The sequence below is a fragment of the Amia ocellicauda genome, chromosome 12, assembly GCF_036373705.1.
Source record: "Amia ocellicauda isolate fAmiCal2 chromosome 12, fAmiCal2.hap1, whole genome shotgun sequence".
NCBI classification, from domain to species: Eukaryota; Metazoa; Chordata; class Actinopteri; order Amiiformes; family Amiidae; genus Amia; species Amia ocellicauda.
The window spans coordinates 1020577-1047487 of NC_089861.1; the positions used below are offsets into that span (position 1 = coordinate 1020577).

At 47.8% G+C, this 26911-nt stretch overlaps 1 protein-coding gene across 1 annotated transcript in view; it reads left to right on the forward strand.

Annotated features, from left to right (window-relative positions):
• rxfp1 (relaxin family peptide receptor 1) overlaps nt 1-26911 on the forward strand; it is a 47564-nt gene that overhangs the window by 15153 nt on the left and 5500 nt on the right. Inside the window, exons 4-11 of the mRNA XM_066719522.1 lie at nt 4632-4737; nt 21891-21962; nt 23751-23822; nt 25005-25076; nt 25374-25445; nt 25548-25622; nt 25910-25981; nt 26140-26211. Of these exons, the coding sequence (XP_066575619.1) occupies nt 4632-4737; nt 21891-21962; nt 23751-23822; nt 25005-25076; nt 25374-25445; nt 25548-25622; nt 25910-25981; nt 26140-26211 (613 nt within the window). The remainder of the gene's footprint in view (nt 1-4631; nt 4738-21890; nt 21963-23750; nt 23823-25004; nt 25077-25373; nt 25446-25547; nt 25623-25909; nt 25982-26139; nt 26212-26911) is intronic.

A 26911-nucleotide genomic window follows, 5' to 3' on the forward strand; every position in this document is an offset into this window, starting at 1 on the left:
TGGCCAGAGCAAACCTTGTAGCTCTTCCTTGGGGTAGCAGAGAGAGAGAGAGAGAGAGAGAGAGAGAGAGAGAGAGAGAAAGAGGGGCAGCAGAGAGAGAGAGACAGACAGAGACAGAGAGGGGCAGCAGAGAGAGCGAAGAGAGAGAGATGGGCAGCAGAGAGATCGGTTTACGCAGCGGTGCAGGAATGTTGAGGGCTAAAGCTGGACAGAAGTCATAGTGGCAGGGTCACACAGAGGGCAGGATTAATAGAGGAACCCTTGATTGGTTTATTCATTTTGTAAGTGTCCTGCTTTTGCACAGAGCCCGATCCTCTCCCCAGAGACAGAGTTGTGCTATCTGCGCTGCTGCGTCTGGAAAAAGGAGGCAGATTGGAGGTCTTCGCACATCTGTTCCTTGTTCCCATTTTGGCATTCATTTAAATGCCTTTTTAATTATTATTAGTATTTGTTGTTGTGCTTTCTGAAATGACGTCCACTCTGGGAATGGGATGCTGAAATGAAAGCACACATCCCTCCAGAGGACATGTGATCCCTTCAACGTTTCTATAATAAAAACCTCACAGGATCACTTTCTGAATAGATGACCGTGAGAGAGAAGCTGCGACGTCCTATCAAAGAATCGTTAGATAAGGAAGTGAAAAGCAATCTGCTGGTATTAATCTCAACTTTTCACTTCATCTTTGTCTGGGTTTTAACAAGGAGAATGAGTGACACATGGCAAGAGTGCTTGTTACCTCATGATCAACGACTTCCAAAAAAGAAAGTGACGCATCAGTTCTGTGTGTGTACAGTTAAAATACACCATTTGTCTTCTGTCAATAAAGTGGCACACATACCCATAAACAGTAAATACACCCACAGTAAACTATTCCATCCTGAAACAGGCAATTTACAGTTTTTTTACAATCACTTTGTCACTAATTTCAGAACCTTGATGTCATTTTTCAAAACTCTAGACGCAAGACGCAAAACTCAAAACGGTCATCACTTGTCAGGCTGTCCAATGTTCAAAACATTGCATTGTGCATTCATATCTTCAAAGAAACCTTACACTTGCAGAATCATTGGTTCAAATAACTCATTTATGAAATACCATAGGAACATTAATTTAGATCACCCACACACAAGATACCGATAGTTTCACTGTGTACAATCATTAAATATTGTAATACAAAATATGTGATACGTTTCATTATGGTACTACACGTACATACATCACTGTAAAAGGACTAGTAGAGAGAATACTACAGACACAGTGGAATCATTGAACAAACTCTGAAACGTATCAAATCACAACATTATTTTTGCTTTGAATCAAAGATACCTATTAGCTAAAAAAACGACAGTAAAACGTCAACTGCAGTGTGCCTCACCTGGCTTACTGTAAAAAGCAAAGCAAAGGATTGATTACTGTACTTCTATATCTCATCACCCCTGTCTTGTGGATTTGGCCACAGGTTCTCCTCCACATCATGATGGATGTGTTCATTAGCCAAGCATCTTGGGAAGAGTCTTCGGGCACGGCGCATCCAGGCCTGACACTGGTCTGCCGTGATGTCATTGCATGCGTCATCCATGGCCTGGAGACGGGTGAGGATTTCTTTCAAAAGGCACACAGTATACAGTGCCTTGCGAAAGTATTCACCCCCCTTGGCATTTTTCCTATTCTGTTGCATTACAACCTGAAATTTAAATTGATTTTTGGGGGGGTTATATCGTTTGATTTACACAACATGCCTACCACTTTGAAGATGCAAAATATATTTTATTGTGAACCAAACAAGAAATAAGACAAAAAAAAAACAGAAAACTTGAGCGTGCATAACTGTTCACCTCCCCAAAGTCAATACTTTGTAGATCCACCTTTTGCAGCAATTACAGCTGCAAGTCTCTTGGGGTACGTCTCTAGACCACTCATTTCACTATATACTCGTACCACAATGTGACATCAATCATCAGTAACGAGTGCCAGTATTGGAAAAGCAATTACAAGGGCCTGCATACATATACATACATGACAGTAATGTCAAATCTGAAAACATGGTGTGGAAAAGTGGTACATGAGACCATAGAAACAGTGTCTGATAAAGAATGATGATTAAATATTACATCCATAGTGTATAATGTAGTCCAGCGGATCTCGTTATCCTGAAACGTTCGTGATCTAAACATGGAATATTGTTCGTCAGTTTCCATAAAACTATGCATTAAGAGTGATGCAACAGTCATTTATCATTCTGAGCAGCTGTATCAATTGATAGTTAGATCTTTGTAATGAAATGAATAGACAGTGATCTCAGATGTAATGTGTGAATTGCATTTTGAAATGGTAATACTTTGATGTTAAGTTGTGTCATTTTGAACAGGTGATTTTAGTTCATTGAACAAATGATCTGAGGTTGATGTGTATTGTATCCAAGCAATTGGAAAAAGTGTTAGTTTTGAAAAATGTGCATTTTGATCATCGGTTGTGAGTTTTGTGTCTAGAGTTTTGAAAAATGACATCAAGGTTCTGAAATTAGTGCCAAAGTGATAGTAAAAACTGTAAAATAAGTGAAAAGGGATTATTTATAATTTAGTTCATTCTCATTTAATGTATTAGTGATATCATTGAATAAATGTGTTATGGATAGAAATGGAAAACCTCGAAGCTATCTCACTGTATCAATAAATAGAAAACAAAAGTATCCTCTATCAGTTCCCCTCTGGTTTATCAAAAAGTACACCCAAATGGAGGGGGTTCTGTGTGTGTGTTGATGTGTGTTTGTGTGTGTGTGTGCGTGTGTGGGTGTGTGTGTGTGCGTGTTGATGTGTGTGTGTGTTGGTGTGCATGTGTGTTTGTGTGTGTGTGTGCGTGTGTGGGTGTGTGTGTGTGCGTGTTGATGTGTGTGTGTGTTGGTGTGCGTGTTGGTGTGCGTGTGTGTGTTGATGTTTGTGTGTGTGCGTGTTGATGTGTGTGTGCGTGTGTGCGTGTCCGTGTACGTGTGCATGTGTGTGTGTGTACGTGTTGGTGTGCGTGTGTGTGTGTGTGTGTGCGTGTTGGTGTGCGTGTGTGTGTGTGTGTTGTCCAGTTAAATGAATCCCGGGTTCTTTGCAAATTAGAGTTTCTGTGGTCTCTAAGATCCAGCACAGGAACGTCAGCAGCGATCCTCCACGCGGCTCGGAGTGACAGAGAAGAACATTTTCTTGATATTTGAATCTTAAAAAGTGTTTCATGCCTATGAAAGTGCCGTCTCGCTGACTGCATTGTTTTTCGTGCCAGCAAAGCACTTTTGAGAGAAAAAGTCAGAATATATATTTACTTTCCTATTACCTTTTCTCTCAAAACTGATTTTCATATTTATATAACCTGTACATAATATCTGTGTATTATATTTAGCACAGTCTGTAAAGTCTAACCGCAGTAAATGAGATTGTACAAAGTCTAAATTCTTGATGAACTCACCAAGTGAAAAAACGACTTCATTTGCAATGCAGTCTTGTGTGTCAAATCTCATTATTGAGTGGGACGGATAATGAAATGGTTTGCTGCCAGTTCAAAGTGACGGCGTTGTTTAATCAGGACGGGGGAGCAGTTGCTGAATCCTGGATGACTTCAGTGCCCCAGAAAGGGGATGTGTTTTTGTCAGGGCGTCGAGACCTTCAAGGTCAAGATGGGACCAGTGTGGCTCTGTGCCCGCTCTCGCCTGCGCTGTCCAGGGTGTGGCCCCTCTTGACCTCACAGAGGGTTCGACTCTGTGATCTAATCCCTCAATTAAATCTTGTGTTTCGAGAATTAACCTGGGTGAATTGTAAACCCAGCTGAGAAAGAAAACTCTTCAAGGATGTTCAGTCAAAATGGCGGCTCCATCAATATGTTTTCTTGCTACATTGAAATATTGGGACGGGGGGACGGGGGTCCCATGGGCACAGACAACATCTCATCCAGTTCAGTGCTGGGGTCCGGTCCAGGACAGGAGGGCCCATTGAGGGCTTCGTTGTCCTCTGTAATGAACAGCCACAACTCAAAGCCTCAGCCCTGGACACACTCCAGTGAACAAGAGTCTGCTGCCGGTTCATGACCTTCGCTAAGCTCTTCAGGATATTAGACTAAAACGCTGCCAGTCCACAGACCGTCTCCTCTTGGCCTTCACTGCTCTGGCTCATGTCTAGTTTTCTAATTGTTATAGCAGAATTATTATCCTCAGTAATTGTGTTGTTGGTGTTCTTGTTATCAGAGGGGGAGAGAGAGGGTTACACAGAGTTCTCCGCAGTTTAACAGGGGCTTTGAAATGGTCCTGAGTGGAGTCGAGAGTGCCCTTCAACATGAAAGCGGAGTCTGAGGACGCGCAACGCGACCACATTGCTGTTAGCAGGGCCGTGCAGCAGACCAGCGGACAACGCGAGTCCGAGGGAGACTTTATGTCTTTAAATGTATTTTCATTGCGTGACAAACTTTTACAATGAATACAGTCGGCTTGAGCAGATTGTTCCTGACCCCCGCTGCTCTCTGTGTACAGTAATGCCTCCCATTTTCTCTGCTTCAATCTGAGTGATGATCTGGTTTCCTTCTCATCACCGGCAAACATAATAAAAGATAGACAATCGGTGACGTTGATTGTGGGGTTTCTGCTGTTGTGTCCCTGCAGTGCTGGGTCCGGTTCCAGAGCCGTGCTCCTGCCTGGGCCTGAAGCTGGACTGCGACGATGCCCAGCTGCGGAGCGTCCCCTCCGTCTCCACCAACGTGACCCTGATGTGAGTAGAGTCCTGGTTTCCCCTCTGTCACACGCAGGGGCCGCCAAGGAGGGCCCAGAACGAGGGACGCGGCCTGAACTCTCCGCCCTCTCAGCACACATTCGCAGCAGGGTTTTCAAAAGGGAGAAAGAGGAGCAGTTGGTTGCAAACCCTGCTTGATGTGACCGACTCTGTATTTCTGGAGGTTGGACGTGGATACGGAGCCGGATTGCTGTCCTGGTGAACCCGTTTCACAGGCGTTTACTGAGGCACTGCGAATGAGGCTTCACAGCTTCATATTGCAGCTCTTTCTCTCTTGTTGTCTCAGTTGTTTAGATCTTTCCCCCTCTGGTTTGGTATCTCACAACATCAGGCCTTGATGCTTCACAACACACGGGTTTAAGCTCTGACGGTTTGTGTCGTCAGGAGCAAAATGAAACATGAAAGCTCACTTTTATATTCATGTAGTTGATTACGATAGCGTCTTCCTTTCTGAAGTCTTTCCTCATTAGAAGGGTATTTCGTTAGAGCACGACAACTTTACCAACAAGGGAGAAATTCGCTGCGTTGTGCTCCTGCAGTATCAGACAAGGTTTCGTTTGTTTTCTTTTTCTGTTTAATAACATTATCTTTATATCAAATGCTTTATTCTGCTTGAAACATTGCGGTCAAATGTATCAACAAGAGGACAGACGTAACCACACAAATGGTCTCTGGATAAGTAAGATTAAACCAACAACAGATGTCCTCTAATACTGAACCAAGGGGCACTGAGGGATAGAAAAAACAATGATTTATGAAATGCCTTGCAAACAAATTCAGTGTTTATTTTCACCTGCAGGGAGTCAAATCTCATTAACTGCATCATCACACAGCCAGAGCAGAGTAGTGTGCAGGATTGAGTGTAGGGGCGGTTCATGTACAAGTGACAGTGTGGGTCAGACAGACTGGGAACAGACTGGGACTGTGCTATAGCAGGTTTGTGTTGTGATCCGCTCGCTCTGTGCTACAGCAGGTTTGTGTTGTGATCCGCTCGCTCTGTGCTACAGCAGGTTTGTGTTGTGATCCGCTCGCTCTGTGCTATAGCAGGTTTGTGTTGTTGTGTGATCCGCTCGCTCTGTGCTATAGCAGGTTTGTGTTGTTGTGTGATCCGCTCGCTCTGTGCTATAGCAGGTTTGTGTTGTTGTGAGATCCGCTCGCTCTGTGCTATAGCAGGTTTGTGTTGTGTGATCCGCTCGCTCTGTGCTATAGCAGGTTTGTGTTGTGATCCGCTCGCTCTGTGCTACAGCAGGTTTGTGTTGTGATCCGCTCGCTCTGTGCTACAGCAGGTTTGTGTTGTGATCCGCTCGCTCTGTGCTATAGCAGGTTTGTGTTGTTGTGTGATCCGCTCGCTCTGTGCTATAGCAGGTTTGTGTTGTTGTGTGATCCGCTCGCTCTGTGCTATAGCAGGTTTGTGTTGTTGTGTGATCCGCTCGCTCTGTGCTACAGCAGGTTTGTGTTGTGATCCGCTCGCTCTGTGCTATAGCAGGTTTGTGTTGTTGTGTGATCCGCTCGCTCTGTGCTATAGCAGGTTTGTGTTGTGATCCGCTCGCTCTGTGCTATAGCAGGTTTGTGTTGTTGTGTGATCCGCTCGCTCTGTGCTATAGCAGGTTTGTGTTGAGATCCGCTCGCTCTGTGCTATAGCAGGTTTGTGTTGTGATCCGCTCGCTCTGTGCTATAGCAGGTTTGTGTTGAGATCCGCTCGCTCTGTGCTATAGCAGGTTTGTGTTGTGTGATCCGCTCGCTCTGTGCTATAGCAGGTTTGTGTTGTGATCCGCTCGCTCTGTGTTATAGCAGGTTTGTGTTGTGTGATCCGCTCGCTCTGTGCTATAGCAGGTTTGTGTTGTGATCCGCTCGCTCTGTGCTATAGCAGGTTTGTGTTGAGATCTGCTCGCTCTGTGCTATAGCAGGTTTGTGTTGTGTGATCCGCTCGCTCTGTGCTATAGCAGGTTTGTGTTGTGATCCGCTCGCTCTGTGTTATAGCAGATTTGTGTTGTTGTGTGATCCGCTCGCTCTGTGCTATAGCAGGTTTGTGTTGTTGTGAGATCCGCTCGCTCTGTGCTATAGCAGGTTTGTGTTGTTGTGGGATCCGCTCGCTCTGTGCTATAGCAGGTTTGTGTTGTTGTGAGATCCGCTCGCTCTGTGCTATAGCAGGTTTGTGTTGTTGTGAGATCCGCTCGCTCTGTGCTATAGCAGGTTTGTGTTGTTGTGTGATCCGCTCGCTCTGTGCTATAGCAGGTTTGTGTTGTTGTGTGATCCGCTCGCTCTGTGCTATAGCAGGTTTGTGTTGTGATCCGCTCGCTCTGTGCTATAGCAGGTTTGTGTTGTGATCCACTCGCTCTGTGCTATAGCAGGATTGTGTTGTGTGATCCGCTCGCTCTGTGCTACAGCAGGTTTGTGTTGTGTGATCCGCTCGCTCTGTGCTATAGCAGGTTTGTGTTGTGTGATCCGCTCGCTCTGTGCTATAGCAGGTTTGTGTTGTTGTGTGATCCGCTCGCTCTGTGCTATAGCAGGTTTGTGTTGTTGTGTGATCCGCTCGCTCTGTGCTACAGCAGGTTTGTGTTGTGATCCGCTCGCTCTGTGCTATAGCAGGTTTGTGTTGTTGTGTGATCCGCTCGCTCTGTGCTATAGCAGGTTTGTGTTGTGATCCGCTCGCTCTGTGCTATAGCAGGTTTGTGTTGTTGTGTGATCCGCTCGCTCTGTGCTATAGCAGGTTTGTGTTGAGATCCGCTCGCTCTGTGCTATAGCAGGTTTGTGTTGTGATCCGCTCGCTCTGTGCTATAGCAGGTTTGTGTTGAGATCCGCTCGCTCTGTGCTATAGCAGGTTTGTGTTGTGTGATCCGCTCGCTCTGTGCTATAGCAGGTTTGTGTTGTGATCCGCTCGCTCTGTGTTATAGCAGGTTTGTGTTGTGTGATCCGCTCGCTCTGTGCTATAGCAGGTTTGTGTTGTGATCCGCTCGCTCTGTGCTATAGCAGGTTTGTGTTGAGATCTGCTCGCTCTGTGCTATAGCAGGTTTGTGTTGTGTGATCCGCTCGCTCTGTGCTATAGCAGGTTTGTGTTGTGATCCGCTCGCTCTGTGTTATAGCAGATTTGTGTTGTTGTGTGATCCGCTCGCTCTGTGCTATAGCAGGTTTCTGTTGTTGTGAGATCCGCTCGCTCTGTGCTATAGCAGGTTTGTGTTGTTGTGGGATCCGCTCGCTCTGTGCTATAGCAGGTTTGTGTTGTTGTGAGATCCGCTCGCTCTGTGCTATAGCAGGTTTGTGTTGTTGTGAGATCCGCTCGCTCTGTGCTATAGCAGGTTTGTGTTGTTGTGTGATCCGCTCGCTCTGTGCTATAGCAGGTTTGTGTTGTTGTGTGATCCGCTCGCTCTGTGCTATAGCAGGTTTGTGTTGTGATCCGCTCGCTCTGTGCTATAGCAGGTTTGTGTTGTGATCCACTCGCTCTGTGCTATAGCAGGATTGTGTTGTGTGATCCGCTCGCTCTGTGCTACAGCAGGTTTGTGTTGTGTGATCCGCTCGCTCTGTGCTATAGCAGGTTTGTGTTGTGTGATCCGCTCGCTCTGTGCTATAGCAGGTTTGTGTTGTGATCCGCTCGCTCTGTGCTATAGCAGGTTTGTGTTGTTGTGTGATCCGCTCGCTCTGTGCTATAGCAGGTTTGTGTTGTTGTGAGATCCGCTCGCTCTGTGCTATAGCAGGTTTGTGTTGTTGTGGGATCCGCTCGCTCTGTGCTATAGCAGGTTTGTGTTGTTGTGTGATCCGCTCGCTCTGTGCTATAGCAGGTTTGTGTTGTGAGATCCGCTCGCTCTGTGCTATAGCAGGTTTGTGTTGTGATCCGCTCGCTCTGTGCTATAGCAGGTTTGTGTTGTGATCCGCTCGCTCTGTGCTATAGCAGGTTTGTGTTGTGTGATCCGCTCGCTCTGTGCTATAGCAGGTTTGTGTTGTTGTGTGATCCGCTCGCTCTGTGCTATAGCAGGTTTGTGTTGTTGTGAGATCCGCTCGCTCTGTGCTATAGCAGGTTTGTGCTGTGTGATCCGCTCGCTCTGTGCTATAGCAGGTTTGTGTTGTGTGATCCGCTCGCTCTGTGCTATAGCATGTTTGTGTTGTGATCCGCTCGCTCTGTGCTATAGCAGGTTTGTTTTGTGATCCGCTCGCTCTGTGCTATAGCAGGTTTGTGTTGTTGTGTGATCCGCTCGCTCTGTGCTATAGCAGGTTTGTGTTGTGTGATCCGCTCGCTCTGTGCTATAGCAGGATTGTGTTGTGATCCGCTCGCTCTGTGCTACAGCAGGTTTGAGTTGTGATCCGCTCGCTCTGTGCTATAGCAGGTTTGTGTTGTGTGATCCGCTCGCTCTGTGCTATAGCAGGTTTGTGTTGTGTGATCCGCTCGCTCTGTGCTACAGCAGGTTTGTGTTGTGATCCGCTCGCTCTGTGCTATAGCAGGTTTGTGTTGTGTGATCCGCTCGCTCTGTGCTATAGCAGGTTTGTGTTGTGATCCGCTCGCTCTGTGCTATAGCAGGTTTGTGTTGTTGTGTGATCCGCTCGCTCTGTGCTATAGCAGGTTTGTGTTGTGTGATCCGCTCGCTCTGTGCTATAGCAGGATTGTGTTGTGATCCGCTCGCTCTGTGCTACAGCAGGTTTGAGTTGTGATCCGCTCGCTCTGTGCTACAGCAGGTTTGTGTTGTTGTGTGATCCGCTCGCTCTGTGCTATAGCAGGTTTGTGTTGTGATCCGCTCGCTCTGTGCTATAGCAGGTTTGTGTTGTGTGATCCGCTCGCTCTGTGCTATAGCAGGTTTGTGTTGTGATCCGCTCGCTCTGTGCTACAGCAGGTTTGAGTTGTGATCCGCTCGCTCTGTGCTATAGCAGGTTTGTGTTGTTGTGAGATCCGCTCTCTCTGTGCTATAGCAGGTTTGTGTTGTGATCCGCTCGCTCTGTGCTATAGCAGGTTTGTGTTGTTGTGAGATCCGCTCGCTCTGTGCTACAGCAGGTTTGTGTTGTGATCCGCTCGCTCTGTGCTATAGCAGGTTTGTGTTGTGTGATCCGCTCGCTCTGTGCTATAGCAGGTTTGTGTTGTGATCCGCTCGCTCTGTGTTATAGCAGGTTTGTGTTGTGATCCGCTCGCTCTGTGCTATAGCAGGTTTGTGTTGAGATCCGCTCGCTCTGTGCTATAGCAGGTTTGTGTTGTGTGATCCGCTCGCTATGTGCTATAGCAGGTTTGTGTTGTGATCCGCTCGCTCTGTGTTATAGCAGGTTTGTGTTGTTGTGTGATCCGCTCGCTCTGTGCTATAGCAGGTTTGTGTTGTTGTGTGATCCGCTCGCTCTGTGCTATAGCAGGTTTGTGTTGTGATCCGCTCGCTCTGTGCTATAGCAGGTTTGTGTTGTGATCCACTCGCTCTGTGCTATAGCAGGTTTGTGTTGTGTGATCCGCTCGCTCTGTGCTATAGCAGGTTTGTGTTGTGATCCGCTCGCTCTGTGCTATAGCAGGTTTGTGTTGTGATCCGCTCGCTCTGTGCTATAGCAGGTTTGTGTTGTGTGATCCGCTCGCTCTGTGCTATAGCAGGTTTGTGTTGTTGTGAGATCCGCTCGCTCTGTGCTATAGCAGGTTTGTGTTGTGTGATCCGCTCGCTCTGTGCTATAGCAGGTTTGTGTTGTTGTGAGATCCGCTCGCTCTGTGCTATAGCAGGTTTGTGTTGTGTGATCCGCTCGCTCTGTGCTATAGCAGGTTTGTGTTGTTGTGAGATCCGCTCGCTCTGTGCTATAGCAGGTTTGTGTTGTTGTGTGATCCGCTCGCTCTGTGCTATAGCAGGTTTGTGTTGTGATCCGCTCGCTCTGTGCTATAGCAGGTTTGTGTTGTTGTGAGATCCGCTCGCTCTGTGCTATAGCAGGTTTGTGTTGTTGTGGGATCCGCTCGCTCTGTGCTATAGCAGGTTTGTGTTGTTGTGTGATCCGCTCGCTCTGTGCTATAGCAGGTTTGTGTTGTGAGATCCGCTCGCTCTGTGCTATAGCAGGTTTGTGTTGTGATCTGCTCGCTCTGTGCTATAGCAGGTTTGTGTTGTGATCCGCTCGCTCTGTGCTATAGCAGGTTTGTGTTGTGTGATCCGCTCGCTCTGTGCTATAGCAGGTTTGTGTTGTTGTGTGATCCGCTCGCTCTGTGCTATAGCAGGTTTGTGTTGTGTGATCCGCTCGCTCTGTGCTATAGCAGGTTTGTGTTGTGTGATCCGCTCGCTCTGTGCTATAGCAGGTTTGTGTTGTGATCCGCTCGCTCTGTGCTATAGCAGGTTTGTTTTGTGATCCGCTCGCTCTGTGCTACAGCAGGTTTGTGTTGTTGTGTGATCCGCTCGCTCTGTGCTATAGCAGGTTTGTGTTGTTGTGTGATCCGCTCGCTCTGTGCTATAGCAGGTTTGTGTTGTTGTGTGATCCGCTCGCTCTGTGCTATAGCAGGTTTGTGTTGTGATCCGCTCGCTCTGTGCTATAGCAGGTTTGTGTTGTTGTGTGATCCGCTCGCTCTGTGCTATAGCAGGTTTGTGTTGTTGTGAGATCCGCTCGCTCTGTGCTATAGCAGGTTTGTGTTGTGATCCGCTCGCTCTGTGCTATAGCAGGTTTGTGTTGTTGTGTGATCCGCTCGCTCTGTGCTATAGCAGGTTTGTGTTGTGATCCGCTCGCTCTGTGCTATAGCAGGTTTGTGTTGTTGTGTGATCCGCTCGCTCTGTGCTCTAGCAGGTTTGTGTTGTGATCCGCTCGCTCTGTGCTATAGCAGGTTTGTGTTGTTGTGTGATCCGCTCGCTCTGTGCTATAGCAGGTTTGTGTTGAGATCCGCTCGCTCTGTGCTATAGCAGGTTTGTGTTGAGATCCGCTCGCTCTGTGCTATAGCAGGTTTGTGTTGTGTGATCCGCTCGCTCTGTGCTATAGCAGGTTTGTGTTGTGATCCGCTCGCTCTGTGTTATAGCAGGTTTGTGTTGTGTGATCCGCTCGCTCTGTGCTATAGCAGGTTTGTGTTGTGATCCGCTCGCTCTGTGCTATAGCAGGTTTGTGTTGAGATCTGCTCGCTCTGTGCTATAGCAGGTTTGTGTTGTGTGATCCGCTCGCTCTGTGCTATAGCAGGTTTGTGTTGTGATCCGCTCGCTCTGTGTTATAGCAGATTTGTGTTGTTGTGTGATCCGCTCGCTCTGTGCTATAGCAGGTTTGTGTTGTTGTGTGATCCGCTCGCTCTGTGCTATAGCAGGTTTGTGTTGTTGTGGGATCCGCTCGCTCTGTGCTATAGCAGGTTTGTGTTGTTGTGAGATCCGCTCGCTCTGTGCTATAGCAGGTTTGTGTTGTTGTGAGATCCGCTCGCTCTGTGCTATAGCAGGTTTGTGTTGTTGTGTGATCCGCTCGCTCTGTGCTATAGCAGGTTTGTGTTGTTGTGTGATCCGCTCGCTCTGTGCTATAGCAGGTTTGTGTTGTGATCCGCTCGCTCTGTGCTATAGCAGGTTTGTGTTGTGATCCGCTCGCTCTGTGCTATAGCAGGTTTGTGTTGAGATCTGCTCGCTCTGTGCTATAGCAGGTTTGTGTTGTGTGATCCGCTCGCTCTGTGCTATAGCAGGTTTGTGTTGTGATCCGCTCGCTCTGTGTTATAGCAGATTTGTGTTGTTGTGTGATCCGCTCGCTCTGTGCTATAGCAGGTTTGTGTTGTTGTGTGATCCGCTCGCTCTGTGCTATAGCAGGTTTGTGTTGTTGTGGGATCCGCTCGCTCTGTGCTATAGCAGGTTTGTGTTGTTGTGAGATCCGCTCGCTCTGTGCTATAGCAGGTTTGTGTTGTTGTGAGATCCGCTCGCTCTGTGCTATAGCAGGTTTGTGTTGTTGTGTGATCCGCTCGCTCTGTGCTATAGCAGGTTTGTGTTGTTGTGTGATCCGCTCGCTCTGTGCTATAGCAGGTTTGTGTTGTGATCCGCTCGCTCTGTGCTATAGCAGGTTTGTGTTGTGATCCACTCGCTCTGTGCTATAGCAGGATTGTGTTGTGTGATCCGCTCGCTCTGTGCTACAGCAGGTTTGTGTTGTGTGATCCGCTCGCTCTGTGCTATAGCAGGTTTGTGTTGTGTGATCCGCTCGCTCTGTGCTATAGCAGGTTTGTGTTGTGATCCGCTCGCTCTGTGCTATAGCAGGTTTGTGTTGTGATCCGCTCGCTCTGTGCTATAGCAGGTTTGTGTTGTGTGATCCGCTCGCTCTGTGCTATAGCAGGTTTGTGTTGTTGTGAGATCCGCTCGCTCTGTGCTATAGCAGGTTTGTGTTGTGTGATCCGCTCGCTCTGTGCTATAGCAGGTTTGTGTTGTTGTGAGATCCGCTCGCTCTGTGCTATAGCAGGTTTGTGTTGTTGTGTGATCCGCTCGCTCTGTGCTATAGCAGGTTTGTGTTGTGATCCGCTCGCTCTGTGCTATAGCAGGTTTGTGTTGTGATCCGCTCGCTCTGTGCTATAGCAGGTTTGTGTTGTGTGATCCGCTCGCTCTGTGCTATAGCAGGTTTGTGTTGTTGTGTGATCCGCTCGCTCTGTGCTATAGCAGGTTTGTGTTGTTGTGAGATCCGCTCGCTCTGTGCTATAGCAGGTTTGTGCTGTGTGATCCGCTCGCTCTGTGCTATAGCAGGTTTGTGTTGTGTGATCCGCTCGCTCTGTGCTATAGCAGGTTTGTGTTGTGATCCGCTCGCTCTGTGCTATAGCAGGTTTGTTTTGTGATCCGCTCGCTCTGTGCTATAGCAGGTTTGTGTTGTTGTGTGATCCGCTCGCTCTGTGCTATAGCAGGTTTGTGTTGTGTGATCCGCTCGCTCTGTGCTATAGCAGGATTGTGTTGTGATCCGCTCGCTCTGTGCTACAGCAGGTTTGAGTTGTGATCCGCTCGCTCTGTGCTATAGCAGGTTTGTGTTGTGTGATCCGCTCGCTCTGTGCTATAGCAGGTTTGTGTTGTGTGATCCGCTCGCTCTGTGCTACAGCAGGTTTGTGTTGTGATCCGCTCGCTCTGTGCTATAGCAGGTTTGTGTTGTGTGATCCGCTCGCTCTGTGCTATAGCAGGTTTGTGTTGTGATCCGCTCGCTCTGTGCTATAGCAGGTTTGTGTTGTTGTGTGATCCGCTCGCTCTGTGCTATAGCAGGTTTGTGTTGTGTGATCCGCTCGCTCTGTGCTATAGCAGGATTGTGTTGTGATCCGCTCGCTCTGTGCTACAGCAGGTTTGAGTTGTGATCCGCTCGCTCTGTGCTATAGCAGGTTTGTGTTGTGTGATCCGCTCGCTCTGTGCTACAGCAGGTTTGTGTTGTGATCTGCTCGCTCTGTGCTATAGCAGGTTTGTGTTGTGTGATCCGCTCGCTTTGTGCTACAGCAGGTTTGTGTTGTGATCCGCTCGCTCTGTGCTACAGCAGGTTTGAGTTGTGATCCGCTCGCTCTGTGCTATAGCAGGTTTGTGTTGTGTGATCCGCTCGCTCTGTGCTACAGCAGGTTTGTGTTGTGATCCGCTCGCTCTGTGCTATAGCAGGTTTGTGTTGTGTGATCCGCTCGCTCTGTGCTATAGCAGGTTTGTGTTGTGATCCGCTCGCTCTGTGCTATAGCAGGTTTGTGTTGTGATCCGCTCGCTCTGTGCTATAGCAGGTTTGTGTTGTGTGATCCGCTCGCTCTGTGCTATAGCAGGTTTGTGTTGTGTGATCCGCTCGCTCTGTGCTATAGCAGGTTTGTGTTGTTGTGAGATCCGCTCTCTCTGTGCTATAGCAGGTTTGTGTTGTGATCCGCTCGCTCTGTGCTACAGCAGGTTTGTGTTGTTGTGTGATCCGCTCGCTCTGTGCTATAGCAGGTTTGTGTTGTGATCCGCTCGCTCTGTGCTATAGCAGGTTTGTGTTGTGTGATCCGCTCGCTCTGTGCTATAGCAGGTTTGTGTTGTGATCCGCTCGCTCTGTGCTACAGCAGGTTTGAGTTGTGATCCGCTCGCTCTGTGCTATAGCAGGTTTGTGTTGTTGTGAGATCCGCTCTCTCTGTGCTATAGCAGGTTTGTGTTGTGATCCGCTCGCTCTGTGCTATAGCAGGTTTGTGTTGTGATCCGCTCGCTCTGTGCTATAGCAGGTTTGTGTTGAGATCCGCTCGCTCTGTGCTATAGCAGGTTTGTGTTGTGTGATCCGCTCGCTCTGTGCTATAGCAGGTTTGTGTTGAGATCCGCTCGCTCTGTGCTATAGCAGGTTTGTGTTGTGTGATCCGCTCGCTCTGTGCTATAGCAGGTTTGTGTTGTGATCCGCTCGCTCTGTGTTATAGCAGGTTTGTGTTGTTGTGTGATCCGCTCGCTCTGTGCTATAGCAGGTTTGTGTTGTTGTGTGATCCGCTCGCTCTGTGCTATAGCAGGTTTGTGTTGTGATCCGCTCGCTCTGTGCTATAGCAGGTTTGTGTTGTGATCCACTCGCTCTGTGCTATAGCAGGTTTGTGTTGTGTGATCCGCTCGCTCTGTGCTATAGCAGGTTTGTGTTGTGATCCGCTCGCTCTGTGCTATAGCAGGTTTGTGTTGTGATCCGCTCGCTCTGTGCTATAGCAGGTTTGTGTTGTGTGATCCGCTCGCTCTGTGCTATAGCAGGTTTGTGTTGTTGTGAGATCCGCTCGCTCTGTGCTATAGCAGGTTTGTGTTGTGTGATCCGCTCGCTCTGTGCTATAGCAGGTTTGTGTTGTTGTGAGATCCGCTCGCTCTGTGCTATAGCAGGTTTGTGTTGTGTGATCCGCTCGCTCTGTGCTATAGCAGGTTTGTGTTGTTGTGAGATCCGCTCGCTCTGTGCTATAGCAGGTTTGTGTTGTGATCCGCTCGCTCTGTGCTATAGCAGGTTTGTGTTGTTGTGTGATCCGCTCGCTCTGTGCTATAGCAGGTTTGTGTTGTGATCCGCTCGCTCTGTGCTATAGCAGGTTTGTGTTGTTGTGAGATCCGCTCGCTCTGTGCTATAGCAGGTTTGTGTTGTTGTGGGATCCGCTCGCTCTGTGCTATAGCAGGTTTGTGTTGTTGTGTGATCCGCTCGCTCTGTGCTATAGCAGGTTTGTGTTGTCATCCGCTCGCTCTGTGCTACAGCAGGTTTGAGTTGTGATCCGCTCGCTCTGTGCTATAGCAGGTTTGTGTTGTGTGATCCGCTCGCTCTGTGCTATAGCAGGTTTGTGTTGTTGTGTGATCCGCTCGCTCTGTGCTATAGCAGGTTTGTGTTGTGAGATCCGCTCGCTCTGTGCTATAGCAGGTTTGTGTTGTGATCCGCTCGCTCTGTGCTATAGCAGGTTTGTGTTGTGATCCGCTCGCTCTGTGCTATAGCAGGTTTGTGTTGTGTGATCCGCTCGCTCTGTGCTATAGCAGGTTTGTGTTGTTGTGTGATCCGCTCGCTCTGTGCTATAGCAGGTTTGTGTTGTGTGATCCGCTCGCTCTGTGCTATAGCAGGTTTGTGTTGTGTGATCCGCTCGCTCTGTGCTATAGCAGGTTTGTGTTGTGATCCGCTCGCTCTGTGCTATAGCAGGTTTGTTTTGTGATCCGCTCGCTCTGTGCTACAGCAGGTTTGTGTTGTTGTGTGATCCGCTCGCTCTGTGCTATAGCAGGTTTGTGTTGTGTGATCCGCTCGCTCTGTGCTATAGCAGGTTTGTGTTGTTGTGTGATCCGCTCGCTCTGTGCTATAGCAGGTTTGTGCTGTGTGATCCGCTCGCTCTGTGCTATAGCAGGTTTGTGTTGTGTGATCCGCTCGCTCTGTGCTACAGCAGGTTTGAGTTGTGATCCGCTCGCTCTGTGCTATAGCAGGTTTGTGTTGTGTGATCCGCTCGCTCTGTGCTATAGCAGGTTTGTGTTGTGTGATCCGCTCGCTCTGTGCTACAGCAGGTTTGTGTTGTGATCCGCTCGCTCTGTGCTATAGCAGGTTTGTGTTGTGTGATCCGCTCGCTCTGTGCTATAGCAGGTTTGTGTTGTGATCCGCTCGCTCTGTGCTATAGCAGGTTTGTGTTGTTGTGTGATCCGCTCGCTCTGTGCTATAGCAGGTTTGTGTTGGGTGATCCGCTCGCTCTGTGCTATAGCAGGTTTGTGTTGTGTGATCCGCTCGCTCTGTGCTACAGCAGGTTTGTGTTGTGATCCGCTCGCTCTGTGCTATAGCAGGTTTGTGTTGTGTGATCCGCTCGCTCTGTGCTATAGCAGGTTTGTGTTGTGATCCGCTCGCTCTGTGCTACAGCAGGTTTGAGTTGTGATCCGCTCGCTCTGTGCTATAGCAGGTTTGTGTTGTTGTGAGATCCGCTCTCTCTGTGTTATAGCAGGTTTGTGTTGTTGTGTGATCCGCTCGCTCTGTGCTATAGCAGGTTTGTGTTGTTGTGAGATCCGCTCGCTCTGTGCTATAGCAGGTTTGTGTTGTGTGATCCGCTCGCTCTTTGCTATAGCAGGTTTGTGTTGTTGTGAGATCCGCTCGCTCTGTGCTACAGCAGGTTTGTGTTGTGATCCGCTCGCTCTGTGCTATAGCAGGTTTGTATTGTGATCCGCTCGCTCTGTGCTATAGCAGGTTTGTGTTGTGTGATCCGCTCGCTCTGTGCTATAGCAGGTTTGTGTTGTTTTGAGATCCGCTCGCTCTGTGCTATAGCAGGTTTGTGTTGTTGTGAGATCCGCTCGCTCTGTGCTACAGCAGGTTTGTGTTGTTGTGTGATCCGCTCTCTCTGTGCTATAGCAGGTTTGTGCTGTGTGATCCGCTCGCTCTGTGCTATAGCAGGTTTGTGTTGTGATCCGCTCGCTCTGTGCTATAGCAGGTTTGTGTTGTGATCCGCTCGCTCTGTGCTATAGCAGGTTTGTGTTGTTGTGTGATCCGCTCGCTCTGTGCTATAGCAGGTTTGTGCTGTGTGATCCGCTCGCTCTGTGCTATAGCAGGTTTGTGTTGTTGTGAGATCCGCTCTCTCTGTGCTATAGCAGGTTTGTGTTGTGATCCGCTCGCTCTGTGCTATAGCAGGTTTGTGTTGTGATCCGCTCGCTCTGTGCTATAGCAGGTTTGTGTTGTTGTGTGATCCGCTCGCTCTGTGCTATAGCAGGTTTGTGTTGTGATCCGCTCGCTCTGTGCTATAGCAGGTTTGTGTTGTTGTGTGATCCGCTCGCTCTGTGCTACAGCAGGTTTGTGTTGTGATCCGCTCGCTCTGTGCTATAGCAGGTTTGTGTTGTGTGATCCGCTCGCTCTGTGCTATAGCAGGTTTGTGTTGTGATCCGCTCGCTCTGTGCTATAGTAGGTTTGTGTTGTGATCCGCTCGCTCTGTGCTATAGCAGGTTTGTGTTGTGTGATCCGCTCGCTCTGTGCTATAGCAGGTTTGTGTTGTTGTGAGATCCGCTCGCTCTGTGCTACAGCAGGTTTGTGTTGTTGTGTGATCCGCTCGCTCTGTGCTATAGCAGGTTTGTGTTGTGATCCGCTCGCTCTGTGCTATAGCAGGTTTGTGTTGTGATCCGCTCGCTCTGTGCTATAGCAGGTTTGTGTTGTTGTGTGATCCGCTCGCTCTGTGCTATAGCAGGTTTGAGTTGTGATCCGCTCGCTCTGTGCTATAGCAGGTTTGTGTTGTTGTGTGATCCGCTCGCTCTGTGCTATAGCAGGTTTGTGTTGTGATCCGCTCGCTCTGTGCTACAGCAGGTTTGAGTTGTGATCCGCTCGCTCTGTGCTATAGCAGGTTTGTGTTGTGTGATCCGCTCGCTCTGTGCTATAGCAGGTTTGTGTTGTGATCCGCTCGCTCTGTGCTATAGCAGGTTTGTGTTGTGTGATCCGCTCGCGCTGTGCTATAGCAGGTTTGTGTTGTGATCCGCTCGCTCTGTGCTACAGCAGGTTTGTGTTGTGATCTGCTCGCTCTGTGCTATAGCAGGTTTGTGTTGTTGTGTGATCCGCTCGCTCTGTGCTATAGCAGGTTTGAGTTGTGATCCGCTCGCTCTGTGCTATAGCAGGTTTGTGTTGTTGTGTGATCCGCTCGCTCTGTGCTATAGCAGGTTTGTGTTGTGTGATCCGCTCGCTCTGTGCTATAGCAGGTTTGTGTTGTGATCCGCTCGCTCTGTGCTATAGCAGGTTTGTGTTGTGATCTGCTCGCTCTGTGCTATAGCAGGTTTGTGTTGTGATCCGCTCGCTCTGTGCTATAGCAGGTTTGAGTTGTGATCCGCTCGCTCTGTGCTATAGCAGGTTTGTGTTGTTGTGTGATCCGCTCGCTCTGTGCTATAGCAGGTTTGTGTTGTGTGATCCGCTCGCTCTGTGCTATAGCAGGTTTGTGTTGTGATCCGCTCGCTCTGTGCTACAGCAGGTTTGAGTTGTGATCCGCTCGCTCTGTGCTATAGCAGGTTTGTGTTGTGTGATCCGCTCGCTCTGTGCTATAGCAGGTTTGTGTTGTGATCCGCTCGCTCTGTGCTATAGCAGGTTTGTGTTGTGTGATCCGCTCGCTCTGTGCTATAGCAGGTTTGTGTTGTGATCCGCTCGCTCTGTGCTACAGCAGGTTTGTGTTGTGTGATCCGCTCGCTCTGTGTTATAGCAGGTTTGTGTTGTTGTGAGATCCGCTCGCTCTGTGTTATAGCAGGTTTGTGTTGTTGTGTGATCCGCTCGCTCTGTGCTATAGCAGGTTTGTGTTGTGATCCGCTCGCTCTGTGCTATAGCAGGTTTGTGTTGTGTGATCCGCTCGCTCTGTGCTATAGCAGGTTTGTGTTGTTGTGAGATCCGCTCGCTCTGTGCTATAGCAGGTTTGTGCTGTGTGATCCGCTCGCTCTGTGCTATAGCAGGTTTGTGTTGTGATCTGCTCGCTCTGTGCTATAGCAGGTTTGTGTTGTTGTGTGATCCGCTCGCTCTGTGCTATAGCAGGTTTGAGTTGTGATCCGCTCGCTCTGTGCTATAGCAGGTTTGTGTTGTTGTGAGATCCGCACTCTCTGTGCTATAGCAGGTTTGTTTTGTGATCCGCTCGCTCTGTGCTACAGCAGGTTTGTGTTGTGATCCGCTCGCTCTGTGCTATAGCAGGTTTGTGTTGTGTGATCCGCTCGCTCTGTGCTATAGCAGGTTTGTGTTGTGATCCGCTCGCTCTGTGCTACAGCAGGTTTGTGTTGTTGTGAGATCCACTCGCTCTGTGCTATAGCAGGTTTGTGCTGTGTGATCCGCTCGCTCTGTGCTATAGCAGGTTTGTGTTGTGATCTGCTCGCTCTGTGCTATAGCAGGTTTGTGTTGTGTGATCCGCTCGCTCTGTGCTATAGCAGGTTTGTGTTGTGTGATCCGCTCGCTCTGTGCTATAGCAGGTTTGTGTTGTGATCCGCTCGCTCTGTGCTATAGCAGGTTTGAGTTGTGATCCGCTCGCTCTGTGCTATAGCAGGTTTGTGTTGTTGTGTGATCCGCTCGCACTGTGCTATAGCAGGTTTGTGTTGTGTGATCCGCTCGCTCTGTGCTATAGCAGGTTTGTGTTGTTGTGAGATCCGCTCGCTCTGTGCTATAGCAGGTTTGTGTTGTGTGATCCGCTCGCTCTGTGCTATAGCAGGTTTGTGTTGTGATCCGCTCGCTCTGTGCTACAGCAGGTTTGAGTTGTGATCCGCTCGCTCTGTGCTATAGCAGGTTTGTGTTGTTGTGAGATCCGCTCGCTCTGTGCTATAGCAGGTTTGTGTTGTTGTGAGATCCGCTCGCTCTGTGCTATAGCAGGTTTGTGTTGTTGTGTGATCCGCTCGCTCTGTGCTATAGCAGGTTTGTGTTGTGATCCGCTCGCTCTGTGCTATAGCAGGTTTGTGTTGTGTGATCCGCTCGCTCTGTGCTACAGCAGGTTTGTGTTGTGATCCGCTCGCTCTGTGCTATAGCAGGTTTGTGTTGTGTGATCCGCTCGCTCTGTGCTATAGCAGGTTTGTGTTGTTGTTGTGAGATCCGCTCGCTCTGCAGTGAAATACATTTATAACCCAGATATATATACACTCACTTAAAGGATTATTAGGAACACCTGTTCAATTTCTCATTAATGCAATTATCTAACCAACCAATCACATGGCAGTTGCTTCAATGCATTTAGGGGTGTGGTCCTGGTCAAGACAATCTCCTGAACTCCAAACTGAATGTCTGAATGGGAAAGAAAGGTGATTTAAGCAATTTTGAGCGTGGCATGGTTGTTGGTGCCAGACGGGCCGGTCTGAGTATTTCACAATCTGCTCAGTTACTGGGATTTTCACGCTCAACCATTTCTAGGGTTTACAAAAAATGGTGTGAAAAGGGAAAAACATCCAGTATGCGGCAGTCCTTTGGGCGAAAATGCCTTGTTGATGCTAGAGGTCAGAGGAGAATGGGCCGACTGATTCAAGCTGATAGAAGAGCAACTTTGACTGAAATAACCACTCGTTACAACCGAGGTATGCAGCAAAGCATTTGTGAAGCCACAACACGTACAACCTTGAGGCGGATGGGCTACAACAGCAGAAGACCCCACCGGGTACCACTCATCTCCACTACAAATAGGAAAAAGAGGCTACAATTTGCACAAGCTCACCAAAATTGGACAGTTGAAGACTGGAAAAATGTTGCCTGGTCTGATGAGTCTCGATTTCTGTTGAGACATTCAGATGGTAGAGTCAGAATTTGGCGTAAACAGAATGAGAACATGGATCCATCATGCCTTGTTACCACTGTGCAGGCTGGTGGTGGTGGTGTAATGGTGTGGGGGATGTTTTCTTGGCACACTTTAGGCCCCTTAGTGCCAATTGGGCATCGTTTAAATGCCACGGCCTACCTGAGCATTGTTTCTGACCATGTCCATCCCTTTATGACCACCACGTACCCATCCTCTGATGGCTACTTCCAGCAGGATAATGCACCATGTCACAAAGGTCGAATCATTTCAAATTGGTTTCTTGAACATGACAATGAGTTCACTGTACTAAACTGGCCCCCACAGTCACCAGATCTCAACCCAATAGAGCATCTTTGGGATGTGGTGGAACGGGAGCTTCGTGCCCTGGATGTGCATCCCACAAATCTCCATCAACTGCAAGATGCTATCCTATCAATATGGGCCAACATTTCTAAAGAATGCTTTCAGCACCTTGTTGAATCAATGCCACGTAGAATTAAGGCAGTTCTGAAGGCGAAAGGGGGTCAAACACAGTATTAGTATGGTGTTCCTAATAATCCTTTAGGTGAGTGTATGTGACCCTGCACACCATCGGCTCTTATCATTTCAGGTCCCTTCAGAGAAACCGACTCAGGAAACTGAACGCGGATGTTTTTTCCAAATACCAGAACCTCCAGAAACTGCAAGTAATCTTTAATTCATCTCTTTAACATGTTATTCTTTATAAGCATGTCTGTTTTATTGATCTGCACATTGTTGTAAGGGAGATGGTTTTCCCTCCCATGTTAACATCCTTAAGGCAGGGGTGAGATATTATGGCTGAAAACAATGACTTATGGAACAGTAATGTGCTCTGGAGAAACTATCGAGCTGTAGAGGGCATTGCTGCCAGTCGAAGAGTTGAGGGACGTTCATAAAACATGTCTGTGTGTTGTATGTTGTGTTGTTCCGCTCATGAAGCGAGCACGGACAGTTACAGGCACACAACAATACACTACAGTCTCTGTGAACAAACACAACCATGCAGAGGAATCAACAACACACAGAGAGCTGTTTCTTGTCATAGGCTGATCATTTGTTCCAATCTGGAGGGAATTTTGGTCAGAAGACCAGGGAGCCCGAAGACAACCCGCAAAAATGACACACAGACACACACACACACCCTTAGTCACAGACACACAAGAGCACTCACACACACACCGTTAATCACAGACACACACACGCACACACACACACACCCTTACTCACAGACACACACCCTTAATCACAGACACACAAGAGCACTCACACACACACCCTTAATCACAGACACACACATGCACACACACACACACCCTTACTCACAGACACACAGACACACAGACACATACACCCTTAATCACAGACACACAAGAGCACTCACACACACACCCTTAATCACAGACACACACATGCACACACACACACACCCTTACTCACAGACACACAGACACACAGACACACAGACACACAGACACATACACCCTTAATCACAGACACACAAGAGCACTCACACACACACCCTTAATCACAGACACACACATGCACACACACACACACCCTTACTCACAGACACACAGACACACACACCCTTAATCACAGACACACAAGAGCACTCACACACACACCCTTAATCACAGACACACACATGCACACACACACACACCCTTACTCACAGACACACAGACACACACACCCTTAATCACAGACACACAAGAGCACTCACACACACACCCTTAATCACAGACACACAAGAGCACTCACACACACACCCTTAATCACAGACACACACCCTTAATCACAGACACACAAGAGCACTCACACACACACCGTTAATCACAGACACACACACGCACACACACACACACCCTTACTCACAGACACACACCCTTAATCACAGACACACAAGAGCACTCACACACACACCCTTAATCACAGACACACACATGCACACACACACACACACACACCCTTAATCACAGACACACAAGAGCACTCACACACACACCCTTAATCACAGACACACACATGCACACACACACACACCCTTACTCACAGACACACAGACACACACACCCTTAATCACAGACACACAAGAGCACTCACACAGACACACACAGTCTTTGGTACCGCGGCACTTTCTGTATCTTTACAAAGGCCTCACAGTGACACCTTGTGGCAGATTAGTGAATCGCTACTCTGTGAGTTGGATGCCTATTCAGCCCTGTAAATAAAATGTAAGGATGTTATTTGATTGAGGTTTTGCAGGGGTTTCCCAGGGAAGCATGCTGACTTGGCTACACAACACTGAACCCTGGGAAGAGCATAACACACCAGGATAGAGGTGTTTAAGGCATCTTATCGAGGGCCTCAAAGCTCCTTATCTGGCAGACCTTTGACATTTGTGTGACATGTTGAGTTGTGTTTACTATAAGATTGTGCGCCTCTGCAGGTACTTGCAGCACAACAAGATCCGGGTGGTGAACACCTACGCTTTCCGGGGATTGTTCAACTTGACACGGCTGTGAGTTTCGGGACCTCCTCGTTCCCATTGTCCCCCACAGATCCTTTTCCTGAGCAAATCCTGCCATGTCCAAGAGATGTCATATCATGTCATGTCTCATATCATTCCTGCTTCCATCCCTGCTGCCTAATGCCAAATATTCAGGGATATTCAATCATCATCAGCAGAGTCCTTGACCTCATTCCAGTGCTTACTCAAGACACATCTTTTCAGACAGAACTTGTAATATTAGTCTTTTTAATCCCCATTAGATAGCACTTCACAGTTTTATTATGCTTCTTGCGTTTTTGATTGTTTCCTCCTTGCTCCCTTTCCCGTAGCCCTTGACTGTGACCTACATCTTGACAGCACTTAGCTTTTACCATCCAGGGTGTAGGACCTCACTTACTGTACTTGCCTGTGTAAACTGGAAGTTGTAAAATGTATTATATTTTGAATTGCTATGTTTTATGTAAATTGAATTTGTAATGATTGATGCCTTTACCTAACTGTATTTTTGCACTTATGTTGTAAGTCGCCCCCTGGATAAGGGCGTCTGACAATAAATAAATAAATAAATAAATAAATAAATAAATAAATAAAATAATAATCATGACTCTGAATCAGTCATCGTGTTTTCGTTCTGCCACGGAGAAAAGAGCAAGCGAACAATTCCATTGTTAACCGTTTTTATCTGAGCCTTTAGCTTTCCTTATTCAATCAATTCACATAACTGAGCGTGCCAGTTTTTAAAATGCCCCAAAATGGCTGCTAATAATCGCGGCCTCTGCGCAGGAAATGCGATCTTGCTTGAATTATTCCAGCCTCAATCACAGGAACCCAGAACTATTTGTCTTCTAAAACGACACATCAGCTCCTGCCATTTACAATCAGTTCCAGACAAACGTGGAGAAGTTCTGTCTGGTTTGTTTCCCTGGAGCAATAAGCCTTGTTAGTGTTCATTTCGATTCCAGAAGCATGAATCGAAATGGCATTGAAGGCAGGCGAAATGTTTAACCTTTTATTACAATACGGGCGAGCCTACAGAACCCAGCACAGCCAGAACAGTTCCTGCACCCACAGGCTTGCTTTAGAGAAATGCAGAACTAAATGTGCCGGTGCATGAAATCTTCAATTGTATTCTCTTCTTGCCAAGCTAATGGCATCCAACTGAGTTTTCTTGTTTTATTCATTTGTTTCCAGATATCTAAGCTACAATAAGATCTCCTATCTGAAGCCCGGCGTGTTTCAGGACCTGCACAAGCTGGAGTGGTTGTACGTTTTCCTTTATTGCTCCTCCTTCCTAGCCAATGAACCAATTAACGTCGTGGCAGCGCACATTTGCAGATTCCAGGGGATGTTGTCAGAACACTTTACAATAACATGATACAGTTACAGTTGTGGAAATATATTAAATTAAAATATATTTATATATATAAAAAACTAAATAACTGGAAATATATAGTGGAATCTTTGCCCAGTAACATTTTAATTTGTGCTAATTAGAGGCATTTCTCTCTCCCTTTCTCTCTCAATATTTTAAATGATCGGGTTTCCTTTATTTGGTTGCAGAATCCTGGAAAACAACAGGATCAACAGGGTCTCCTCGGTGGTCTTCTCAGGGCTGAGCTCGCTGATGCTGCTGTATGTTCCCCATGTGTCTCCCTCTTGTGTTGAAACCCTGCCTCGAGAGGAATAATACTGCTGCTCTTTCTGTGCTTATTCGTTTCCTGTGTCTGGTTGCAGGGTCCTGATGAACAACTCCATCAGCCATCTTCACAGCCGGCCCATTTGTCTGGGAATGCCTCGCTTAAACTGGCTGTGAGTATTAACCCTGCCTGGGCTTCACTCTCTGAATGTTTGGCATCGTATTTAACTGTAGGTGTGAGTTTTATTCACACCGGTGTATTCAGGGCAGTAACTTTTCACCAGTTCTTCGAAAACCAAGACAAGCAATGTAATGTAGAGCCCAGATGCTGTGAGACGAATGCAGCTCCCAGCTGTGGTGTGTCATTGCTCTGTAATTGTTCACGGCCCCTCTGTGTCGAGCGAGGAGGACGTGTGCTCGGCCGGACGGGAGCCTGACGGGACTTGGCTCTTTCTTTCAGCGATCTGGAAGGGAACCACATCCAGAGTGTGGGCAACGCCACTTTCTCCGCCTGCCACATGCTGACCGTGCTGTGAGTAACTGTGCCGTGCGCACGCTGAACTCGTCTGCCGTGTCGAGGGCAGCTGAAGGTCACATCGGGCACCGTGTGTGTGAAATGAGAGAGGGAGAATGTGTGGCTGTTGTTGTGCTGTGCAGACGTGCAGCTCTAACACTGTCCTTGTTCCCCAGGGTCCTGCAGCGCAACAGGATCACACACTTGGGGGAGGGCGTCTTCTCCCCCCTGCAGAGACTCGGAGAGCTGTGAGTCACCCGCACCCCCGCTCCATTTTCAATGTCTGACACTTATACACACGGGGAATCCGTCTTCCCTCAGACCTCAGCGAATCACAGCTCTTAACTTTGAGGTCTTGCAAGCGCGTGTCCCCTCTTCGTTGGTTTTGTATATTCCTTTCTTTAAGTCAAGTTTTGAACCTGTGAAGCAAGTGTGTCAGCGCTCGCAGGGTGCAGTGGCCCAGATACGGTAACGCCATGTCTTCGGCACTCGTTAGCTGTCTTCTGGGGCCGCGCAGCGTGTTTGTCACAGATCAGGCGCCTGACTTTCCAATGGATGGTGATACATTGGGCTGCACTAGAAATAGTTTAGAGTCTAAACAGAAGAAAGAAACATGACAAATGCATCAATAACACTGTGTAACCATTTTTATTTTGTTTTGTTCCTGGGTAGTAAGTGTTTTTTCCTAATTGCTTATGCCTCAAAGGTATAGAAAATGGCTGTTATTCCCCACAAACTTTGCTATTGTGACCAGGACAAGCGAATTTGTGTCTTTTCATTCACATAAAGTCAGAAAAAAACAACATATGAATCCAAATTAACATCTGTTTATACTAAAGTAATACAAAAAATGACTACAAAAGATTTAGAAGTGAGTAGTTTTTCGAGATTTATGATTATACTGTATTTACATTCACTACCCAGGAACAAAAATTGTTCTAAATCTAA